General features: G+C 41.8%; 1 protein-coding gene across 5 annotated transcripts in view; it reads left to right on the forward strand.

Annotated features, from left to right (window-relative positions):
• The window catches only part of CFAP20DC (CFAP20 domain containing), a 1,691,586-nt gene that overhangs the window by 1,651,352 nt on the left and 20,596 nt on the right, over positions 1-19,638 (forward strand). For all 5 annotated transcript variants that reach the window (XM_085624732.1, XM_085624734.1, XM_085624733.1 and 2 more), the window contains one exon: positions 447-556. In XM_085624732.1, coding sequence (XP_085480858.1) covers positions 447-556 — 110 coding nt within the window. The remainder of the gene's footprint in view (positions 1-446; positions 557-19,638) is intronic.

Consider the following 19,638-nt stretch of genomic DNA (forward strand, 5'->3'; position numbering starts at 1 on the left):
AGTGGTGATCTGTCCAGAGGAATTCCGCGGTGTGGCTATAGGAGATGCTGTTTCCTTCTGCGAAAACGTGGTCGAGTGTGTGTCCCTCCATGTGCGTGGGGGCGGTGACTTGTTTCTTCAGTTCTATGTTGGTGAGGTTCTCTCGGAGGAAGACAGTGTTTGAGTGGTTGTGGTTGTACAGGTGGAAGTTTAGGTCTCCGAGTAGGATGTATTCTGTGGGTGCGATGAGGTCGGTGATGGCGTCAGTAAAGGGAGAGCGGGGGCTGGGCAGCCTGTAGATGAGGGTTCCCTTTGTGGATTAATAAAATATTGGGATTACAGAGGGAAAAACATCAGGCCTGACAAGGTATCTTTTTTGCTTAAACTGGACGGAGAATTTGTCATGAATTTGAATCACAAAGCCGCAGGCTTAATTCTTTATCAAATTCTTCTTGAATGTCTTTCAGGGATTGGTTAAATGTCTTCAGCCCGCCCATCACTGCCCCAAGCCAACAGCTGGCAGAACACATGGATCTGACCAAACTGAAGCAATCGCATCAACGCGACAGCACTGGAGGTGGGTAAGATGCAAAAAGTGCCCTGAGGATACGAAGCTTGAACGTAGCTGTGAAGCAGCCGTGATAAATGCACACACATATTTCAGAATTGTCTGGAGTGCAGCTCCACATCAAAGGTGTTGTCTCTTCAGTTACTATTCTCCCAGGGATACAGGATGTTCCTACCTTTTTTTCCTTTTTCTGCAGAGCATTTGAAAGGAGTTCTCATAAATCTCTGTTGTGTATTCTGGCTTCCTAAGGGATGGCGCGTCACAATGATTTAGGATCTAGAACACATTATGCCCCTTAAATTGGGGATCCTTTCAAAGGTGTTCATTTGTAATTGTTTATGACAGCAAAACCGAACTCTGCTGTCAGAACGGGACCTTGATGTGAGGTACTGCATAAACTGTGTGATAAGTGTCCTAAATATATTCAAAATCAAGGCAGTGCACGCTGAAGCTGGCAGGATATTGGCTAACAGTTTCTGGTGGCTACCCGAGCAAATGCAGACGGATGAGACGGCAGGCTGTGTCCCGGAAGAAATGCGCGCGCTTACCGCGCAGCCAATCACATGCCATACATCTCCCGGGAGCTTGTGTTAAATATAATTTCAATTAAATGTTCTCGTGCTGACTTTCCCTTTCTGAAAGTTTGCTTCTTGCTGCCTGCATCATTAGTTAATAGTGTGAAGCATACAGCGAGCACGCGAGCAGCCAGCCCCCAAAGCCAGCAGACGTAGCATCTTTTCCTGCCCTGGATGCTCTTTCAAGCTGCCATTACTCAGTTAAATTGACTATGTGACAGAGCAGCAGCGTGGAGCTGCTTAACCCAGCGTCCAGGGATAGTCACATCTCCGAGTGCGAGGTTTTTAATTACACCATCCGTGTTTTACCGCGTTAGGTGCGGCTGGAAATGTATTTTTCTGATGGGCTTGGAAATCATCATTTTCAACTCCAAAGCTCACTCCTTGGCAGTAGTAAATGTTGTCAAATCCATAAGCAAACGGGCAAAGTAAAAGTAGCAAGCTTCAGGGAGGATGTACAGTACCAGGGTCACCATAGTAACATGATGTAGTTTTTTCTCCTACATGATGGTAAAGCTTTTTATGGGCTCTCTTTCTGTCTTTCAATCTTCATCCCTTTATGAACATGGTTTGGGGCATGCCATATGAAGGATGAAATATATGATTCCAGTTTTAATGGTGTACACAGAGTAGCTAGAGGTACAGTTTCGAAGACAAGGCATCCATTATAGCTCCTTATGTGTTCGTACTTATTGAACCGTGAAACCATATTTATTCCAGATTTTTTGCTAGGCGCAAATAGTACTTATTGTCAACATAGCGCTGTGACTATTTGGTCTTTGCTGTGCTGCAAACGTATCTTCCTTTAATTCTGGTAAAAAGTGCGAGTGGATGCAATACGACTTTTGGTTGCCTTGGTCTCCTGGTTCAGAGGAAGTGGTTACCTGGGATGCGACGCACCGCAAATGCAATGAGCAGCAAGCAAATGACCAGTTAACATTACCTAGAGAGCAGTGGTATTGTCTAAAGAATTACAGAACAAAACAAAAAGAGAAGAAGCAAAGAAATGAAAGGAGAGCTATAAAAGAAGAAAAATTAAAACTGAAGGACTGGCCAACGAGCCCTGACACAGAAGCGCACTCATTTTCATGTGGATGTACACATGTGATCAGGAAAGACCGGCAGTGACTAATGTGCACTGAACCCCATGCACTACACTGTCAGGGAAGGAAGCAGACAGACCAATGGCAGAACAGAGCTGGCCCAAAGGCCCCTAATGTAACTATATGAATATATATTTATATATATAGATGTGTGTATTGTTTAATGATTTTCTTTGTAACAAGATCCTGGCAGACAGGTAGGAAGATATTCTAGCAAGAATTATAACATTGCACTTTTTCCTCCCTCTAGGGTTTGTCAGTGGTGGCAACACCAAAAATCCTTCCCTAGAAATGTAATCTGTGACATTTCCTGCAACAAAATACCTATCTATAGGTTTTAATACAAAGAAATACCATTCCACCCTTAAATACCTATTGACTTTCCCGTACCCATTTCACAGTCAATATGTCCGGCCTACTAAGTTTATCATAACTTTTTTATTAAAAAGTTCAGATCTAAGGAATTAGAATATTTTTTGCGAGTGAACTAATCAGGCCTCTAGCTGTTATCATTAGCTTGTCACCATACCCATCTCAATCAAGTCAAGCAGTATTTATAGAGCATGGCTATTCCCCCTGAGGGTATCCAGGCGCTGCGGTCTTGCAGACTCAATCCAGGAGCCAGGTCTTGAGTCGCCTTCTGAATTCCGTGAGAGAGGGAGATGTTCGTAGCTGGAGGGGTAGGTTTTCCAGGACTTGGCGTCTAGGTAGGAGAAGGAACGACCTTCAATGTAGTTTCGGCGAATGCGGGGAGTGTGTGCGAGGGCGGTGCAGCTGAACTCTCAGATTTGCTCTTTTGGTTGTAAACCTTACCACAAGGCAACCATCAGGTAAACCATAATAACATTACAAATATGTACAAAATGCAGTTGTCTAAACAATGCAAAATCCCTACTAATAGAGCCTAATAAGGATTACAGTAGTGTAAATTGTCTATCCCCATGCTTTGTTCAGGTGAGTCACCAACACCAAAACCCTTGCCTACTAAGGTGATCTGCGAGATTCCATGTAAAATAATACCTGGCTCCAAGTTTTAATAAAGAGTAATAACAATATGCCCTTAAATCAGTTTGCCTTTAACACATTATCTTAACAACAAGTAAGGTATACATGCTTTGTCATATCTTTTCCTTATAAATAGACCACAGTTAACAAATCTGACATCGTTTTTACCAGTGAACCAAGGACTCAAGCATTTGCCAATGACTTGTCACTAAATGCAAAACAGACCTACTAAAGAATACATAAACTGCATCCACCATGCACACAGTTGCAAAATTACAAGTATATGCAAAATTACCCCTCTCAGTAGAGTCTAATAAGAATCACACAATCAAATTCTGCTACCCAGCATAACAATTAAGCCTATTGCTGTTATCATTGGCTTGTCACCATAATCAACTCAGGAGCTTTCTCACAAGGCAACACAAGGTACACAGTATATAAAATTGCAAGTGTACAATAAATTACAGTTGGCACAGCAAAATGCTATCTCTCCTAAGAGGGCTAGACAGTGCAAATTCTCTGCACCCATGGTGTGTCAGAGGGGGTAACCAACACTAAAATCCTTGCCTACTAAGGTAATCTGTAAAATTCCAGGAACACTTTAATTCAATAACCCATCCTTAAATGCCTATTGACTTTAACATATACTTTTCACAATCAATATACCAGGCCTACTGCCTTTACTGTAATTTTTAATAATAAATAATCAGGCCTATAGCCTTTGTCGTTGGCATGTCACCATAACCACCTCAAGCCTGCTGTAATGACTGTAAACCTTTTACAATGCACAGCATAGAAACATAAAAATACAAATGTACAAAAATGACAGCTGGCATAGCAAAATAGTATCTCTCCAAAGAGAGCTTCACAAGAATTATGTTAGTGCATATCTTCTATCCCCATGATTTGTTTGGGGGCATAACCGCACCAAAACCCTTGTCTGCTATAGTAATCCTTGAAATTCCATTTAACAAAATACCTGCTTACAAGCTTTAGCAGTATGATAACAATCCATCCTTTAAAGCCTATAATTGTCTTTAAAGCTTTTCATAATAAGTATGTCAGGCCTACTTTCTTTTTTATAGCGTTTCATAATAAACAGACCAGACCTATGCAATCTGACATGACTTTTCCCACGGAACTGATGGTGCCTTTACCATTTATATTAACATATTACCCAACGCTGGCCTATTCAGACACACATAAACTGGCTGCCACCATGCTTACAGTATTGAAATTACAAATATGTAGAAAAATGCAGCTTGCAAAACAATATGCAACACCTCTCAACAGGGTCTTACAACATAACCTGTGCCTACTATTTTAATCTGTGGGACTAGTTCTAACAAAATATCTGTGTATAGCCTGTCAAACAGTGTGATAATAACTAACTGGTTTACCAGTTTTAACAAATGCTTTTTACAATTATTAAGCTAGATCATTTGCCTTTGTCATAATGGTTCATAATAAGCCGACCCTGCCTATGACATAACATTTCCAAGTGCACTAATCAGGCCTATAGCTTGTAACTATAACCAACGTAAGCCTACATCTTTGGGTGTAAGCTTTTCCACAAGCCAACCATTGGACACACAGTCATAAAATTAGGAAGGAATACCAAAATACAGTTGGCTAAACAAAATACCATCTCTCCTATGCGGGCCTAACAAGGATTCTAAACCTTCTTTATCCATTGTTTGTCACGTGGGGTAACCAACATAATTGAGAAAGGTTTGATGCTTCTGCTGGACTATCGAAAATAAATCTTTTGCGGGGGCAGAGGGCACAGCAGAATAGTTTGAGGTCATTGTTCACTGGAAAGAGACTTAGTTGTGACACTGCTGAATCCAGCCCTTCTCCCCAGTGTAAGTTAAAGTCCCCTGGGAATATGTTACTAGAGATTTTCATTGACCTTTCAACTATTTGTCCTTTGAGATACTTGCTTAAGAGTTTTTTATCCCAGGAAGATGATGGGGAATATTTTGGGCTTTGGACGGAATACCTTCATTTCAACGAAGAGGCATTCCAACCTGGGGACCTGAGTTGTCTTTAGATTTTTGCACTATGGTGAATCACTGTGGGTAATTGCATCAACTCTGCCTTGTTTTCCATCTAAGTCTATGTAAATGATTGAAAAACCTAGGGGAATCAAAAGGTCAAATATAGACTTGTGGGGCAGGGAGTAGTCAAAGAGGGTTTACTTTATAGTTGCAGTTATTGTGGTCTAAAAGTGTATAAAGGAGATATATGTATCCCAGCACACACTAGGGGCTAAGTCTATGGTTGCATGTTAATGTAATCAAATTGAAATGTTATCTAGAGGCTGTTATTGGAATTTCATTTATATGGTTTAAAACATTACAAAAGCACACAAACAGGTTTTTCTCATTTTAAAACGCTTTATTAAACTAATAATGCTGAAAGTGGGAATCGATCACAGTGAATATGCTTTATTAACAGTAATAAGTGCATTTACCTATCATTATTTTTGACTGATTATTGCATCTAAGTCCAAAATGATGTCTTTAACTTGTGGTTTGCAGCTCTTGAACCTTGACCAAGCCAGTAGGCTCGCATTATATGTTTGCATGACTTCCTTTAGTGGTCAAAAGTGATTATGTAATGTCATCTATGGTATTTTCCATCTACCAGTGTTTTATAATTGTAAATGACTGCGTAGTATTTAGTAGTGTGTGTGTGTAATAAAGGTGCTTTTCCCTTTTCTAAAGAAAAAGTACTGCCTGGACAATCATTTATTGAGTTTTATAATTGAGTGCCAGCGAATGGTGATTACTAGCCTACACCACCTCCCTCGACTCCTCTGCTTCACTACCCTGAGAGAGTCAAGCACTACAATGGCTTGTTTGGTTCCCAGTAAGGAGAATTGTGGACCTATTACTTGTGTAGGTCACACAACTAATAACCTAATTTCCTACTGAAGGCTTCAGAGGAAATTCAGTCAGAGGTCCCTTGTCAGTTTCTTCCTGGAAACCAGATATTCTTATGTTACTGTCCAGGGGGTTGGTTTTGTGTTCAATCAAACAGGAGATTGCCCTTCTACAGGAGTTGCATATTCTACTTTGTTTTTCAAAGTTAATAATTTTTCTTTATTGGAAGCCTCTTTAACATTATTTACTTCGGATTTTGTATTCATTTTCAACTTTATTTCTTCACTGTTTAACATTGTTTTTTTCACTTTTGTCATTTCTTGAGTCATCTGTTCACCATCTCAAGTAGTTGAGAGATCCTCTTAGCCTCCTCATCAATTATCTCTTCTTGTTCTTCCTTTTACTCTATTGGCAGGCTTGACATCCTTACCAGTCATCATCGTAAGTCATTAATAGTAAACAATTAAGGTTAAATAGCCTCACTAAGGCAGAAACAAGTGTTCAGAGTATCAGGAACTCCACCACAATGCTACTATCCTGGCTAAAATCAGTTCTAGAATCTATTTGGATCTTTTAGCACTTCTAAGGATTGAAAAAATAATTATTTCAGATTAGTTTTCTGAAATTAGGTCGGGATGAAAACTTAATTAGGCTGATGAAATTCATAAAATTCGCAAAATGCATACAATTCATGAAATGTGCAATTTTCTCTCATGAAAAGTCTCGTAAGATTATTGCAGGAGAGTTGATATGCCCAGAAAATGTCTTGTGGATAGAACTTTTTCTTACATGAGGTGTGCACTTGTTTAGTGTCACACAAGATACAGGCAAACACACATATCCCTGTGAAAGCATACTTTTTTCACAACGTTGTGAAATTTTTATGGAATTTCATAAAAATAGTTAGTTTTTTACAGCCCTACCTGCAACTCCTTTTTCTACTGATACATAAGTCTCTATGGTATTATTCATGACAATTTCCTATGTGGTTTCATCTTCTGAAGAAGAATATTTTAGTGAGTTCAGAGTGAGACATTCTATAAATTAGTTATTAAGTTCATAATTTGTATGTGCCACATTTTAAAATTTCTCAGTATCTAACGTTACTGTTGTTTTTTGTGGTTTGCTTTAATATCTTCTGTAGTAGTCAGTTTGAGGTTTTGTTGTTTGACGAAGGTGATTTACAGTCAGATGTTTAGCATATGTTTGTTACCAAACTCTGACACATATTCCTTCTAGTGAATTACTGCATCGTGTCCCAACCCTAACGAACCTTGAACCGTAAGACCATGATACCCCTACATACATTGAGCCCAATATAATGGGGTAAAGTTATCAAAAGGAAGGACTACTGGCTTTGTAGCGGTGTCACCACATTAATTAAAGTAGGAATATGTCATAATAAAGCGTTGCAAGACCATTAAAACTGCTGTGGATTGTACCACCTTACAATTACATTAATTACAACTTGTACAGACTCACTGTTAATTTTCTGAGTGCCTCTAAATCATTTCAATGACCTATATTAACGCATATAACGATTCACTAGTAACGTTCGCATTGTCAATAACGCATTTCCATGACCTTCATTAAGACTTGTAATGATTCACTCCACATCTACAATTCTGTTTTGCTCCTGGTGACACGCTTCAGCCACCATGAGTGGTTTCATCAGGCATCCTGGCCTCTAAACTTTGCAATTCTTGTGGAGCCTGATTTATACTGCTCTCCCTCCTCACACAATACCTGTCTCCTGTCTGGGTGCCTTGCACTTCTCTAGAGTGGGAGACCTTTCTCAGCAGCACCCCTAGCACTCCCAGGCAGAGTGCCTTTCCTCCCTGCACACTCCAGGTCCCTTGGTCTCTTTTATATAAGCCACTTTCAGAGCACCTGGGTCAGAGAAAGTCAGGAGGCCCTCCTTCTGGACGTCACAATTCTGCAGGACCAGTCCACAGAAGATCCAGGGGAACTTCCAGCGTCTCCTCAGCCAGTACATTCCTCTACTTTCCAACACAGGAAGTAGGGAGTCAAGCTCCACTGGCCCTGGAGGACCACATTTTAGTCTCTGGGTGACAACTGAAATCAAATTCCTTGAGTCCATCTTTGCAGTGTGATCAGGTGTATTTTCTTCACCAGCTGATCATTTCTCTGGCATTCCTTTCCCCAGGCCCACACTGCTCTCCCAAGTGCCTGTGCATGGGTTTTAAGTTGATTTGAAACCTCTACTTAATCCTAGGATTTATAAGGCATGGCTGATCACCTGATAGGGTATCAGGCGCTTAGGATGGCATATCATCACTTCACCTCTGCCCCAACAGTCCTTCCCAGCATTTTGGTATATTCCAACAGGTCTTTAATCAGAAATGATCTGTTGAAATTCCTCTCTAAGAGCCTGAAACAACACTCCTAACTGCCATATCTGCCTGGCCCTTCCCTCCAAAACTTCAAAGGGGAGCCCCTCCTGTGTTTGTCTCCAGAGGTCTGCCTGTCCTCTTTTGTTTCGGTGGGAATTCGCCTTCCCAGGCCATGTGCTGTGTGAGAGGAAATTACCACATACAGATTCCTTTCCCAGCAACAAACCCAGGCACCTACAAATGGCTCTCCTATGTGGGGAGGCCTGTGAGCCTCCACCTGACCAACAGAATAATTAACTTGGCCTAGTAGGGAGAACAAAGGCCTGTAATCTACTGAGAAGTAGAGTGAGAGAAAATTATAAATGTGGACATGCCACAAGGAGCGCAGATATGTGAAAACTGTCAAATCTTGTGGTCAGCATTCCCTACCGCTATAACAGATCTTATTGTAAGTGAGAATCAGGTAGTGATTTTCAAAGCAAAAGTGCATAAACCAAGTAGTCTAAAAGGGGAAACATCCAGAGGGATTAAATGGTGTTGAACCCATTTCTCCCAGTAAGGTTCTCTTTTGTGCTAGTAATCAGGTGCTTGAGAGCACAGACATCTTCTTCCTTAGGCCGTTGAGCGTCTCATTGTTTGAGCATGGTTTCTCTGCATATGCTGATCTCAGGATTGCCAGTGTTGTGCTATTTTTAAGAGTGTGTGTTCCTGAACAAGAATAGGCAAGAGTATTTAATAAAAATCAAGACACAGGCAATATAATAAAGAAAGGACTCTGTCACAGCCGGATTGGCCTATCAGATAGACCTGCTTGACATATGATTAACTCTTTCCGAATCTTACTGATGTTCCTGATGCATGGGCCTGGTGTATCATTGTGTTGCAGTTCACCTGGCCCTTTAGATTCACAGGCAAAGTTCAAAGTCCTCTCAGTTTCTAAGAAGTGGCATAGTTTAAGAAAGTTCAGATCGATGCCAATTACTGTGCTGCTAAATGGTTAAAACCAGTAAGATAAAATTTGAGGGTACAAATATGAATGTGAGAAAATCATTTTTTTCACATGCTCACACTCATTTTTTGCTGACTGGTATTGCTGTTTTTTCAACTCTGCACACTGGGGCACTGCTGTCCAGTGCCCAATGTATATAGTTTAAACCATAACATTTTGTAAAATCGGCTAATTCCCTACTGGTATTATTAACTTACCAGTAAGGCTATAGTACATGGTGCAGACAAATAAACCAATGGCCTTGAAAAATGTAATGCCACCTTTGTACTACCATACATGTTATGCCATTCAATAGGCTGACAAGGAAAACACGGCTTGAGGTCTACATGTGTAGCCTGACAACTTCTGCAGTTTTTTAACCAGCATGCACATCTGTCAAAATATGCTTTTTGCATTAAGAAGCTTACTTTAAAAATAAATAGAATAGTCCATAGTAGGTCTTGTGGCCCCCACGGTAGGGTAGTTAGTATTAAAACGTGGTACATGCAAGAATTTAGTGTTGGCGTGTTCCTACAGATTAAGCTATTTTCACTTTAAAGGGCTGTTGCTGTTCCTATTATATATAGTAAAATCAGATACAATAATAACTCTGATATTTTGGGCAGATGGGGGAAAGCACTGTGACAAACAATGCGAACTCACTAGGTCAACTTCATTGTTTAAGGAATTACTTATGAAACCGTTTGCTGTATATTGACTGTAAGACATTGGGTTACTGGTCGGGGGGTGAAAGCCTACTCAAGTAGCGTCCACAATCCTTGTAAGAGGGAAGCCACAAGCAAACCCCCAAATTAAGCTGTTCTCAACCCTCTGGTCACTTGGTACAGAGCAGTCAGGCTTAATTTAGAGACAATGTGTAAAGTATTTATGCAGCACCCAAACAGTAATAAAGTGAAACACAACACAAAAAAAATCCCACACCAATTTAAAACAATAGAGTAAAATGTAATAAAGAATTTAAATTCAAAACACCAATAATCCGATCAGTAGAATCAGAGACATGTAATTTTAAAGTTTTAAGTGAAAATAGCACCAAAACACACAAAGCACCAATTGTGGAAATCAAGTAATGCTAGACTGGGACAAAGTCACAAGTTTGGTGGGACCGCGATGGCGCGCAGGCTGGCTACGGGGACTCAGTTTGACCCGCTGAACAAAGTACCTTAATTCCTAGCTAAAGCCGCTCATTTATTATTCACTGCTCCTTCAAGGAGTGCCCCAAAATGCCCTGGGAGGGCTATTTACGTCTATTTTGTTTCTGGTGATGTCTCTAGAAGCGGCAGGTACAGCACCAAACATTTTGCATAATGTTGTGGGGTAGAGGGCTGTAGGAAGTGCTGTAGCCCCTCAGCAACACCAGTGGAAAAAAAGTAAGCCTCCTGAGTCATTGAAACCATGACCTCAGGAGAACTTCCATATTTTTTAAAAGCATTTCCCAGGCTGGAGCTTCTGCTCTACAGCTGGGATTGCAGTGCAACATAGTGGCAGGTTTTATGGTTGCATTTTATGTGTTAAAGATGTATCACATAAAATGCAAGCCTTTTATGTGTTTATTTTTACTATTGCATGTTTGGGTCTAAAATGTTAAAAGGTAGAACAAGACATATTTGTTTTTATCTTTTTCGTAAAGAAAAAATAATATATCGCTCACTATTTACTTTCTCATTTTTCACCCCAAAATGTAATAATAAAAACTATGTAAAAAGAAAGAGTCACAGAAATGTAGTTTAATAAAACTTTTTTATTGATGTTCACCCCATTTTATACAAGGCACAAACAATGACGAAGATTATGGTACAATCAAAGCCAAGTATATATTACAAAAAATACATTGCTCTGTTTGGCCTGGTAGCACACAAGAATAACGCCTTCCTACAACACATAAATTCAAATATTCATGAAGACAACCGGTAGTATTAAATCATAACCAGCACTCCCTCCCTGGATTTTAAACTCAAGAAATAAATTTTGTACAAAAAAAAGCACAAACATCCTGTAATGCTTGATAAACCGTAATTACACCATTTACATTTGTTGTATCCAGTCAGTAATAGGAGCCCATATTTGGTATCTCAATGCCCTTTTTTCCTACCTTTGGTTTTATAAATTGAAATTTCTAAATTATAAATTGCTCACAATCTTGACTGCCAGCTAATGAACGTAGGAGGGTCAGAGCTAATCAATTCACTTGTTATACGTAAGCGGACCAAAGCCATAGCAATAAACAAAATTGCATTCATGAATCTCGATCTTATAATTCCTGCCCTATCCGATCCTACACCCAAAATAACCATGTCCGCAGTAATGCTTAACGGCGTTCCTAATATATTAACCAAAAATGTTTCAATCTCTTGCAAAAACACCCCTAATCCGGGGCAGGAAAAAAACATATGAACCGAGTCTGTGGCTTGTAATCCGCACCTGTTGCACTTATCCCCCCTCATACCCCCCCATTTAGCAATCCTCCCGGGATTACAGTAAAGATCAAAGATAGACATGAAATGCTGACTCCTAAGTCTTCCGGTCATTAGAATCTGATTCGCCAAGTCCAGGGAATCCTCTATATTAATTCCACTTTACCCCAACTTATTCTCCCATTTTAAGTTCCATATACCAATATCATCCTGAAATGCTTCCACTAGTAATTTATAAATCTGACCTATGGAATATTTGTTCCCTATTCTTTCAATCAGGGGAATTTCTTTCAATCGTAACCCTACACCTGTCCCAGTCCTCCCTAGAAAGCTACGAACCTGCAAATATTTAAAAGAATCTTGTTTTAATAAACCATATTTCCCCTGCAGATTTGTATAGGATAAAAGTTGACCACCTTCAAACAAATCACCCAAATAAGAAGTCCCTTCGATCCCCATCTAAATGTGACCTGATCCCTGAATATTGGCGGTAATAAGGCGGAGGCAGAAAATGGAGTATAGATATTTGCATTTGGAATGTTCATCTTTCTCCTTATTTGTTTCCAAACTAGATAAGCAGCCTTGAGCACCTTAAACTTAGTCTCTTTATAATAGCTAGGTTCTAAAATATTTACCAAGCAGCTATTGACGTCCTTCCCCAGCCCAAATTCATAAATAGTTGGTCTGCTAGCAGGCGGTATCTCGGCCTTAGCCCCAACTATGAGGGGTCCCATCTGCTGCATCATAGATGCCCAATAATACAGCAAAAATTGTGGGATACCCTACCCTCCCCGTTGTCTTGGAATGATCTTCCGTTTAAACGCGCTTCTCGGCTTCCGATAGCCCCAAAGAAATCTAGAACAAATCTGCTCTATCTTTGTAAGGCAAGAGACAGAAAACTCAAGGGGGAGTGTTCTAAATAGATATAGCATTTTGGGAAGGACTCACATTTTTAAAACATTACAACGCCCATGAAGAGAGAAATGTAAGTGGTCTAATCTTTCCAAATCACTATTAACCTTATCCATCACTGGTATGATATTCAAGTCCGGAATTATTTCGACCACCGGTGTAATTTTAATGCCCAGATAGGTTGCTTCAGTAACAACTGGCAGATCTACCGGAGACTTACTATAACAATGGAGCGTCTGGGTTTTCTCTCTGTTTAATTTATAGCCTGAAAATCTACCAAACCGTTCTGCCAAATTCTTAACTGCAGGAAGTGCCAGGGAGACATCGCTGGTGAGAACCACAATATCGTCAGCATAAGCCAATGTTTTAGACTCCACATTATTGATTCTGACCGGTTTAATATTATTGCTCAAATTCAGTTTATTGAGAAATACATCGATATATAATGCAAACAGCATGGGGGAGCAGGGACACCCCTGCCTTGTACCTCTGCTGATGCTAAATAATCTTGACTCCTGTCCTGAAATACGTATAACCGCTTCTGGACGTACATAAAGAGCCTTCACTGCTTGAATGAATTCTGAACAAAACCCCTTCCATTGTAGAACATGCCATACAAATCGCCAGGAGACCCTGTCGAACGCCTTCTCGGCATCCAACAGGATCACCCCAATGGAGATTCGGTAGCCTGAGCCCAATCAAGGAGAGTGATTACCCGTCTCACATGATCAGCTGTATCCCTTCCAGGAATGAATCCGTGCTGCTGAGCTGAAACCAACTGAGTAATGACTTTGCCCAGTCGACAGGCCAAGATTTTTGAAAAAATCTTACTGTCCGAATTAATCAGTGAGATAGGCCTGTACGAAGAAGGGTACAGCTCAGGTTTATCTTTCTTCTTGAAAATAATTATAGTGGTTTTGCGCCATGAATCAGGAATAAATCCTTTTTGGGCAGAGTGGATTAATAGCATAAGATCTTGTTGGAGTACCTGCCAGAATGCCCTAAAAAATTCCAAAGGAATGCCGTCTGCACCCACCGCTTTCCCCATGGCCAGCGACATTACAGCCCCCTCCACTTCTTCCCAAGTAATTGGTGCTGCTAAATACTCATTCTCATCATGGGTAACCTTAGTTGTCTCTAAGTCTGAACAAAAATCCTGCATTTGAACATCTCCTCCCGTGGTCTCTCCCTCTGTATATAGCTGATAGTGATATCTATTAAAAACTTTCAGAATTTCACCCGGAGAATCCTGTACCTGGTCATGATGGTCCTTAATCCTATGGATCCGATTAGCAATTTCTCTCTGATGTAATCGCTTTGCTAATACCCTGCCAGTATTTTCTCCTATTTCATATATTTCAGCCCTATACTGGGCATATTTTGCAGCAATCTCCTCACAAAAATGCTGGTGGATTCTCATGTTTAATATAGTAATGGCCTTTAGAGACTCCTCAGTACTAAGACTCCTTGTTATATTCCCCAAAAATTCTATTTCTAATAATCTCAGCTGTTCGATCCAGCTCTTAATCTCCCCAAGTTTTCTCCTTTGACTGACTATAGAATAACTAATAGTCTCCCCCCGCACCCCGGCCTTAAAGGCATCCCAGACCATTGAATCAGAAGCTGTATTTCTATTTATTTAAAAAAAACTCTTCAATCCAGCTGCTCATGTGAGTACAATATGCCTGATCCAGCAACAGTTTTCTTTCAAAGGTCCAGGACTTATGTTTAATCTTGATACTCATTGGTAATTCTAATATTACCTGGTTGTGATCTGAGATAACCCTGGGTGTGATCTCAAGTTTAGCAGTTTCAACAATTTGAGTGGAAATGAAAAAGTAGTCCAAGCGCACTAGTTTCTTATGAGGAGCTGAATAAAAAGTACTTCCTGGATCGTCTCCTTTATGCCTATGCCACACATCCACCAAACCGAATATCCTGACTAAACCTCGAGTGGCTTGGAAGACTTTAATTCTCTTCCCCCTATATGGGATATTATTGGTTATATCTAAATCGCTATCTAAGTGCATATTGAAGTCTCCACAAAGAATTAGAGGATGAGGCCATAATGCTAATTCAACACTTAGATAATGCAGCACTTCTGGATCATCTAAATTAGAACCATAGATAGAACAGACTGATAAAGGAGTGTTATTGATCGTAATTTCCATATTAACTCACCGCCCTAGAGCGTCCTCTGTTACCTGTTTGCAAACTCCTAAGTTATACTTTGCCAAGAAGGCTACCCCTCTGGTCGTTGTACCTTGCCTTGTACAAGCCAACACTTCCAAACCCAAATCCCGCAGCCACCCATGGTTATTCTAGGATATATGGGTCTCTTGTAAGCATAACTGATCAATTTGCATGACCTGTAAGATTTTAGCAGTCACACCTCTCTTTTTCCTATCGTTCAGGCCACATATGTTCCATGATCATATGTGTATTCTACCAGTCATCACCATGTCTAAAATATTCCAACTCAAATCTGACCATCCCAAACCCAGAACTAAATTTCATAGCTACAAGCAATTATAATTTTCTCATAGAAACAAGTACCATAACCATAGCTAATAGCTAAAAACCACACAAACCAACAGTGCCTCCTCCTACCCCCACTCCTCCCCAACCCAAACCCCCCCAACAACCCCATTCCACCCTTCCCACCCTCCTCCCAAATGGTCCTCTGTGATGGGAAGCGGATAGTCGCTTACCCCCTGGCTCCCCCCACCCCAAAAAGAGAAGGGGTGCGAAAAAAAGGAAGAAAAAACAAAGGAGCACAGCTGAAGCAACACCTTAAATCCAAACATTTCTAACACTAAGGCACATTATTTTTTTCCAGAATATACATTAATTCAGTTTGTTCGATTTAGTCCCAATGTCTGCCTTAAAGTGAATTTAAGAACTCTTTCACAAAAATTTCTGAGACAAAAAATGTAGTCTGACCCTTATATATAATTTTCAGTTTGGCTGGATTTAATAAAAAAATCTGTGCCCCCTTCCCCTGAAATAAAGGAATTAGTTGCCGAAGATGCCACCTTCTCTCGACTGTGGCCTGACAAAAATCAGGTTGAAAAAAAAATGTGCACCTTTTTCCCACTCTCTTCCTGTTTGGTCTTGCCAAATCATAAATTGCTTCTCGTAATAAAAAATTATTGAGACAGATCAAGATTGTTGTCGGTTTTCAACTGATCCCCCAGCTTTTTTCCGTTGGTTAAATGGAAATCTATGGGCTCTTAGTAGTTCAACTTTCCAGTCCCACTGCTGCAGCTCGGGAAAAGCTTCCAAGAAGAGTTCTATTACGAATTGTCTAACGTTGTTACTCTCCACCCCTTCAGGCACTCCCAAGATACGCAGATTATTTATTCTGGAGCGATTTTCCAACTCGACCAGCTTCCAGGCTGTATCATCCTTCTGAGCCTTCAAAGACTCAGTCACAACCTTCTGATGAGCTAGCTCATCTTCCAGAACTGATATTCGAGCTTCGGCTTCCCCGAATCTAGTTGTGAACTCAGAACAGGTCTTAGCAACTCTACACATAACATTCTGTAGTTTTCTAACCGCCCCCTGAGTCCATAGGCCTTCTGCCCTGGTCTCCTCTCGATGCGCCGTTATACTCTGATAAATGGTAGAGAGGGTAATTTCACCTTGCGGAACCATGCTTAACCTAGCTACCTCTTTAGATGTCTCACCGTGACTTTCTTCCTCACCCAATTTGGGAGAAAACAAGTAGTCCCAGACCAGTGAGCCAACTGGGCCCAAAAGTGAGTTTGCAAAAGATTCAGGCAGTTCCTTTTGTTTCCGAACAGTCCCATTATTTAAAGAGACCTCATCATCCGTCTCCTCACCATCCTGTTACAAACTGCTTGTGTCACTCCTGTCCTCTGCCCATTCTCTCCCATGGCTCAAATCCCCAGAGGAATTGGAGGGGTCTGACATGGATTAGAACTTATCCCCCGAGTCCCCTTCCTTGGCTCCACCTGAAGCCGAATGATCCACATTTTGCATGCCAAGAGTTCCTTCTCCCTCCCTAACCAGAGAGTTACTCCCGCAATTACTACTCATAGTCTCTTGTTCTTGGCCTGTCCTTAAAGGGTCGCTAGTTAGGGTAACATCCACTGCAAGTTTCTTAACCCCCTTTTCGGATATTTTATCTCTAGGGTAATCAAGTCCCACATCCACCATTGCAGTAGAGAAAATTGCATCAGTATTTACTGCGATATCATGTGCCGCTTCACTCAAACCCTGAGCCCCTCTGCTCTCCATACTAGAAGCAACCACAGCCACAGCAGCGGGAACAGAGACAGAATCAGAGTCCGAGTCAATACCTTGTATTACCGGCGGCGATGCCTCTGTTGCAACATTGTTCCCGGATTCAACCGCCACATTGTCCACCAATAGCCTCCGAAACTGTCACTGCGCTCTTTGCTTTGCCGGTTTGGATTTTAAACAATGCTGGAACTGTCAGACAGCCACGGGTAGTAGTGCTGCCTTTCCCTGCGGGGGACGGAGAGGAGTTCTCCACTTGCCGTTGTCCACCATCACCTCTTCCGCTACCGCTCTTCACAGGACTCCCGGCACCAGGAACTGTACCAGCGGGAGGCCCCTGGGCCTTAGCGCTCTTGGTTGTATTCTTCGGCGGCATCGAGCCGGCAAGCCAGGTTGAATGCCGCCAACGCACAGAGCCAGTACAGAAAAATCTTGAAGGCTGTGGGATTTTCAAACGCCAAGACCAATACCTCCAAAGCATACTGCAATTCCCCTACATCAAAATAGGTCTACATCACCAAAGACCGCAGCGTGAGGCCGGGGGGGGGAGGGGGAGTTGGTCCAGGAGATTGTCGAGATCCAACTTACTCAGCCAAACGAGCGGCCGCCATCTTGTCTCCAGCATAGTTTAATAAAACTTAATTAAATATTTTTAAGTTATTATTGAAATATACGGTTGATTAAAATTATTGGTAATTGTTTCAGAAAGATGATCGATTTGCTTTTTATGTAGTGTGGATGTTGGGTGTGGATGGGGCAGGAGGGTAATTCCAGTGCATGTGTCTGTGCCATGAGTTTATGTGCCTGTCAGTAGTGGTATGTGTATATTTGCAGTTGTAGTGTGTAAGGTAATAGAAGTGTGCAGAGATCACCAACCAGAGGTAAGGTTTAGGTGAGTGGGAGGGAAAACAGATAAAAACAGCAATTGCTCAGATATTATGTTGTGGCAAGACAGGAACAGTGTCGCTAACTGGTCCAGTGATAGGGAGTGGTAATTCATGGACCAATAAGAGAACATTGGGGAACAACTGGTGATGACAGAGTGAGCCACTGGCAAGAACTGCAGCATCCAAGTAGTCACACTATGGGTGAAAGAGGAGCAAATATAGAAAGCAAGTGATGGGACCTGAGAGGGAACATGGGTTAAAGACATCCCAGGTTTGACAAGAAGGGGTCTGAAAGTGACAGAGTTGAAGGGGTGGTGTTGACACAAGAGTGGGCAGATAAGTTGAAAAGTAGCTGCCTTTTTTAGGAATGGCGGACGGTACCAAATGGGTATCGTGCATTGATGCTCACCTTGTCTCGTAGAATGGTGCTGAAATAGCAGTGGGATCTTCATTACTGTGACCAGTGGGACATTGGAAGAGCAGAAAACAGCTGTTGCCGCAGGAAGAACTGTAGGAAAGTAGGATCTATGTCTATGGTTACCCCCACTTTTGCCTGGTGCTAAGCTGTATTATTAATAGTCTGATTGGGATCCTGCTAATCCGGACCCCAGTCTATCTGCTTTCTCCCTAAATTGTTGTGCTGAGTACTTTGGTAAACTCTGGATTGGATACTGTGGTACCCTTATCAGTCCCTAGTATATGGTACTAAGGTCCCCAGGGCAGAGGTACCCCAAAAGTCTCCCAAAGGTCTCCCATGTGCTGAAGCATGTATTATGCCACCCATGGGAGACCATGCAAAATGGAGCTACAGGCCTGCCATTGCAGCCATTGTAAGTTGGTGCTTGCACCACTTACTTAAGATATAGGTTTACTGTATCTAAGGGTCACTGCACTTAAAACCTATAAGTCATCCCTATAGCAGGCCTTTGCAATCCTGAAGGCAGGGTGCTTGGTTCTTAGTGAGAGGGTGCCCCTGCATGAGGAGGACACCCCTGCAGCCTACGCAGTCCATTCTCCTGGGTTGTCAGTGAAGCAGCCATATACTATATAGAGGGGCGCCACGTAATTACGCGATGGCCATCTCGAAACCGGCTGCAATTAATCCTATCATGTTTGGTATCAAACATGTTGGAATCATACCCCCATACCGTACACGTGCCCTCCGTTAGGCTCTCAGTGTTCCCGGTACCAGTCTTTCAGACCCGGACAGAGCAAAATGGTTGCTGCCAACCACAGACACATTTCTGCCCTCCTACTGCTCAGCCAAGCTCGAGCAGAGGAAGGTGGAACAATAGGCATCCTGTCACAGGGAGGTGTGACCACCTCCCAGACAGGATTTAGTGTATTGGGACCGGATGGGTGCGCTTGCCAACGCAAGAAAGTCTGCATGAGGGGCATGCTTGGGGTCCCCATGTAATAGTCCGGTTCAAACCAGTTCTGAGAGCCGTTGGTTCCTGCTCTGGCGCAAAATTGGACAAAAGACATGGAAGTAACCTCCCCCCTGTCCAGACCCTCCACTGATAGGGTCCCCTGAATCTTCCCAACCCTTTCCCTAGGGTACTTAAGGGCTTACTTGGGTGTTGGTCCCTAGATTCTTCGTGGGATAAGATTCAGTTCAGACACCACTGCACTTCAACCATCTGGGCACTCTGGACTTCGTTTGGGCCTGATTTCATCT

Source organism: Triturus cristatus, chromosome 9 (assembly GCF_964204655.1).
Source record: "Triturus cristatus chromosome 9, aTriCri1.1, whole genome shotgun sequence".
Lineage (NCBI taxonomy): Eukaryota > Metazoa > Chordata > Amphibia > Caudata > Salamandridae > Triturus > Triturus cristatus.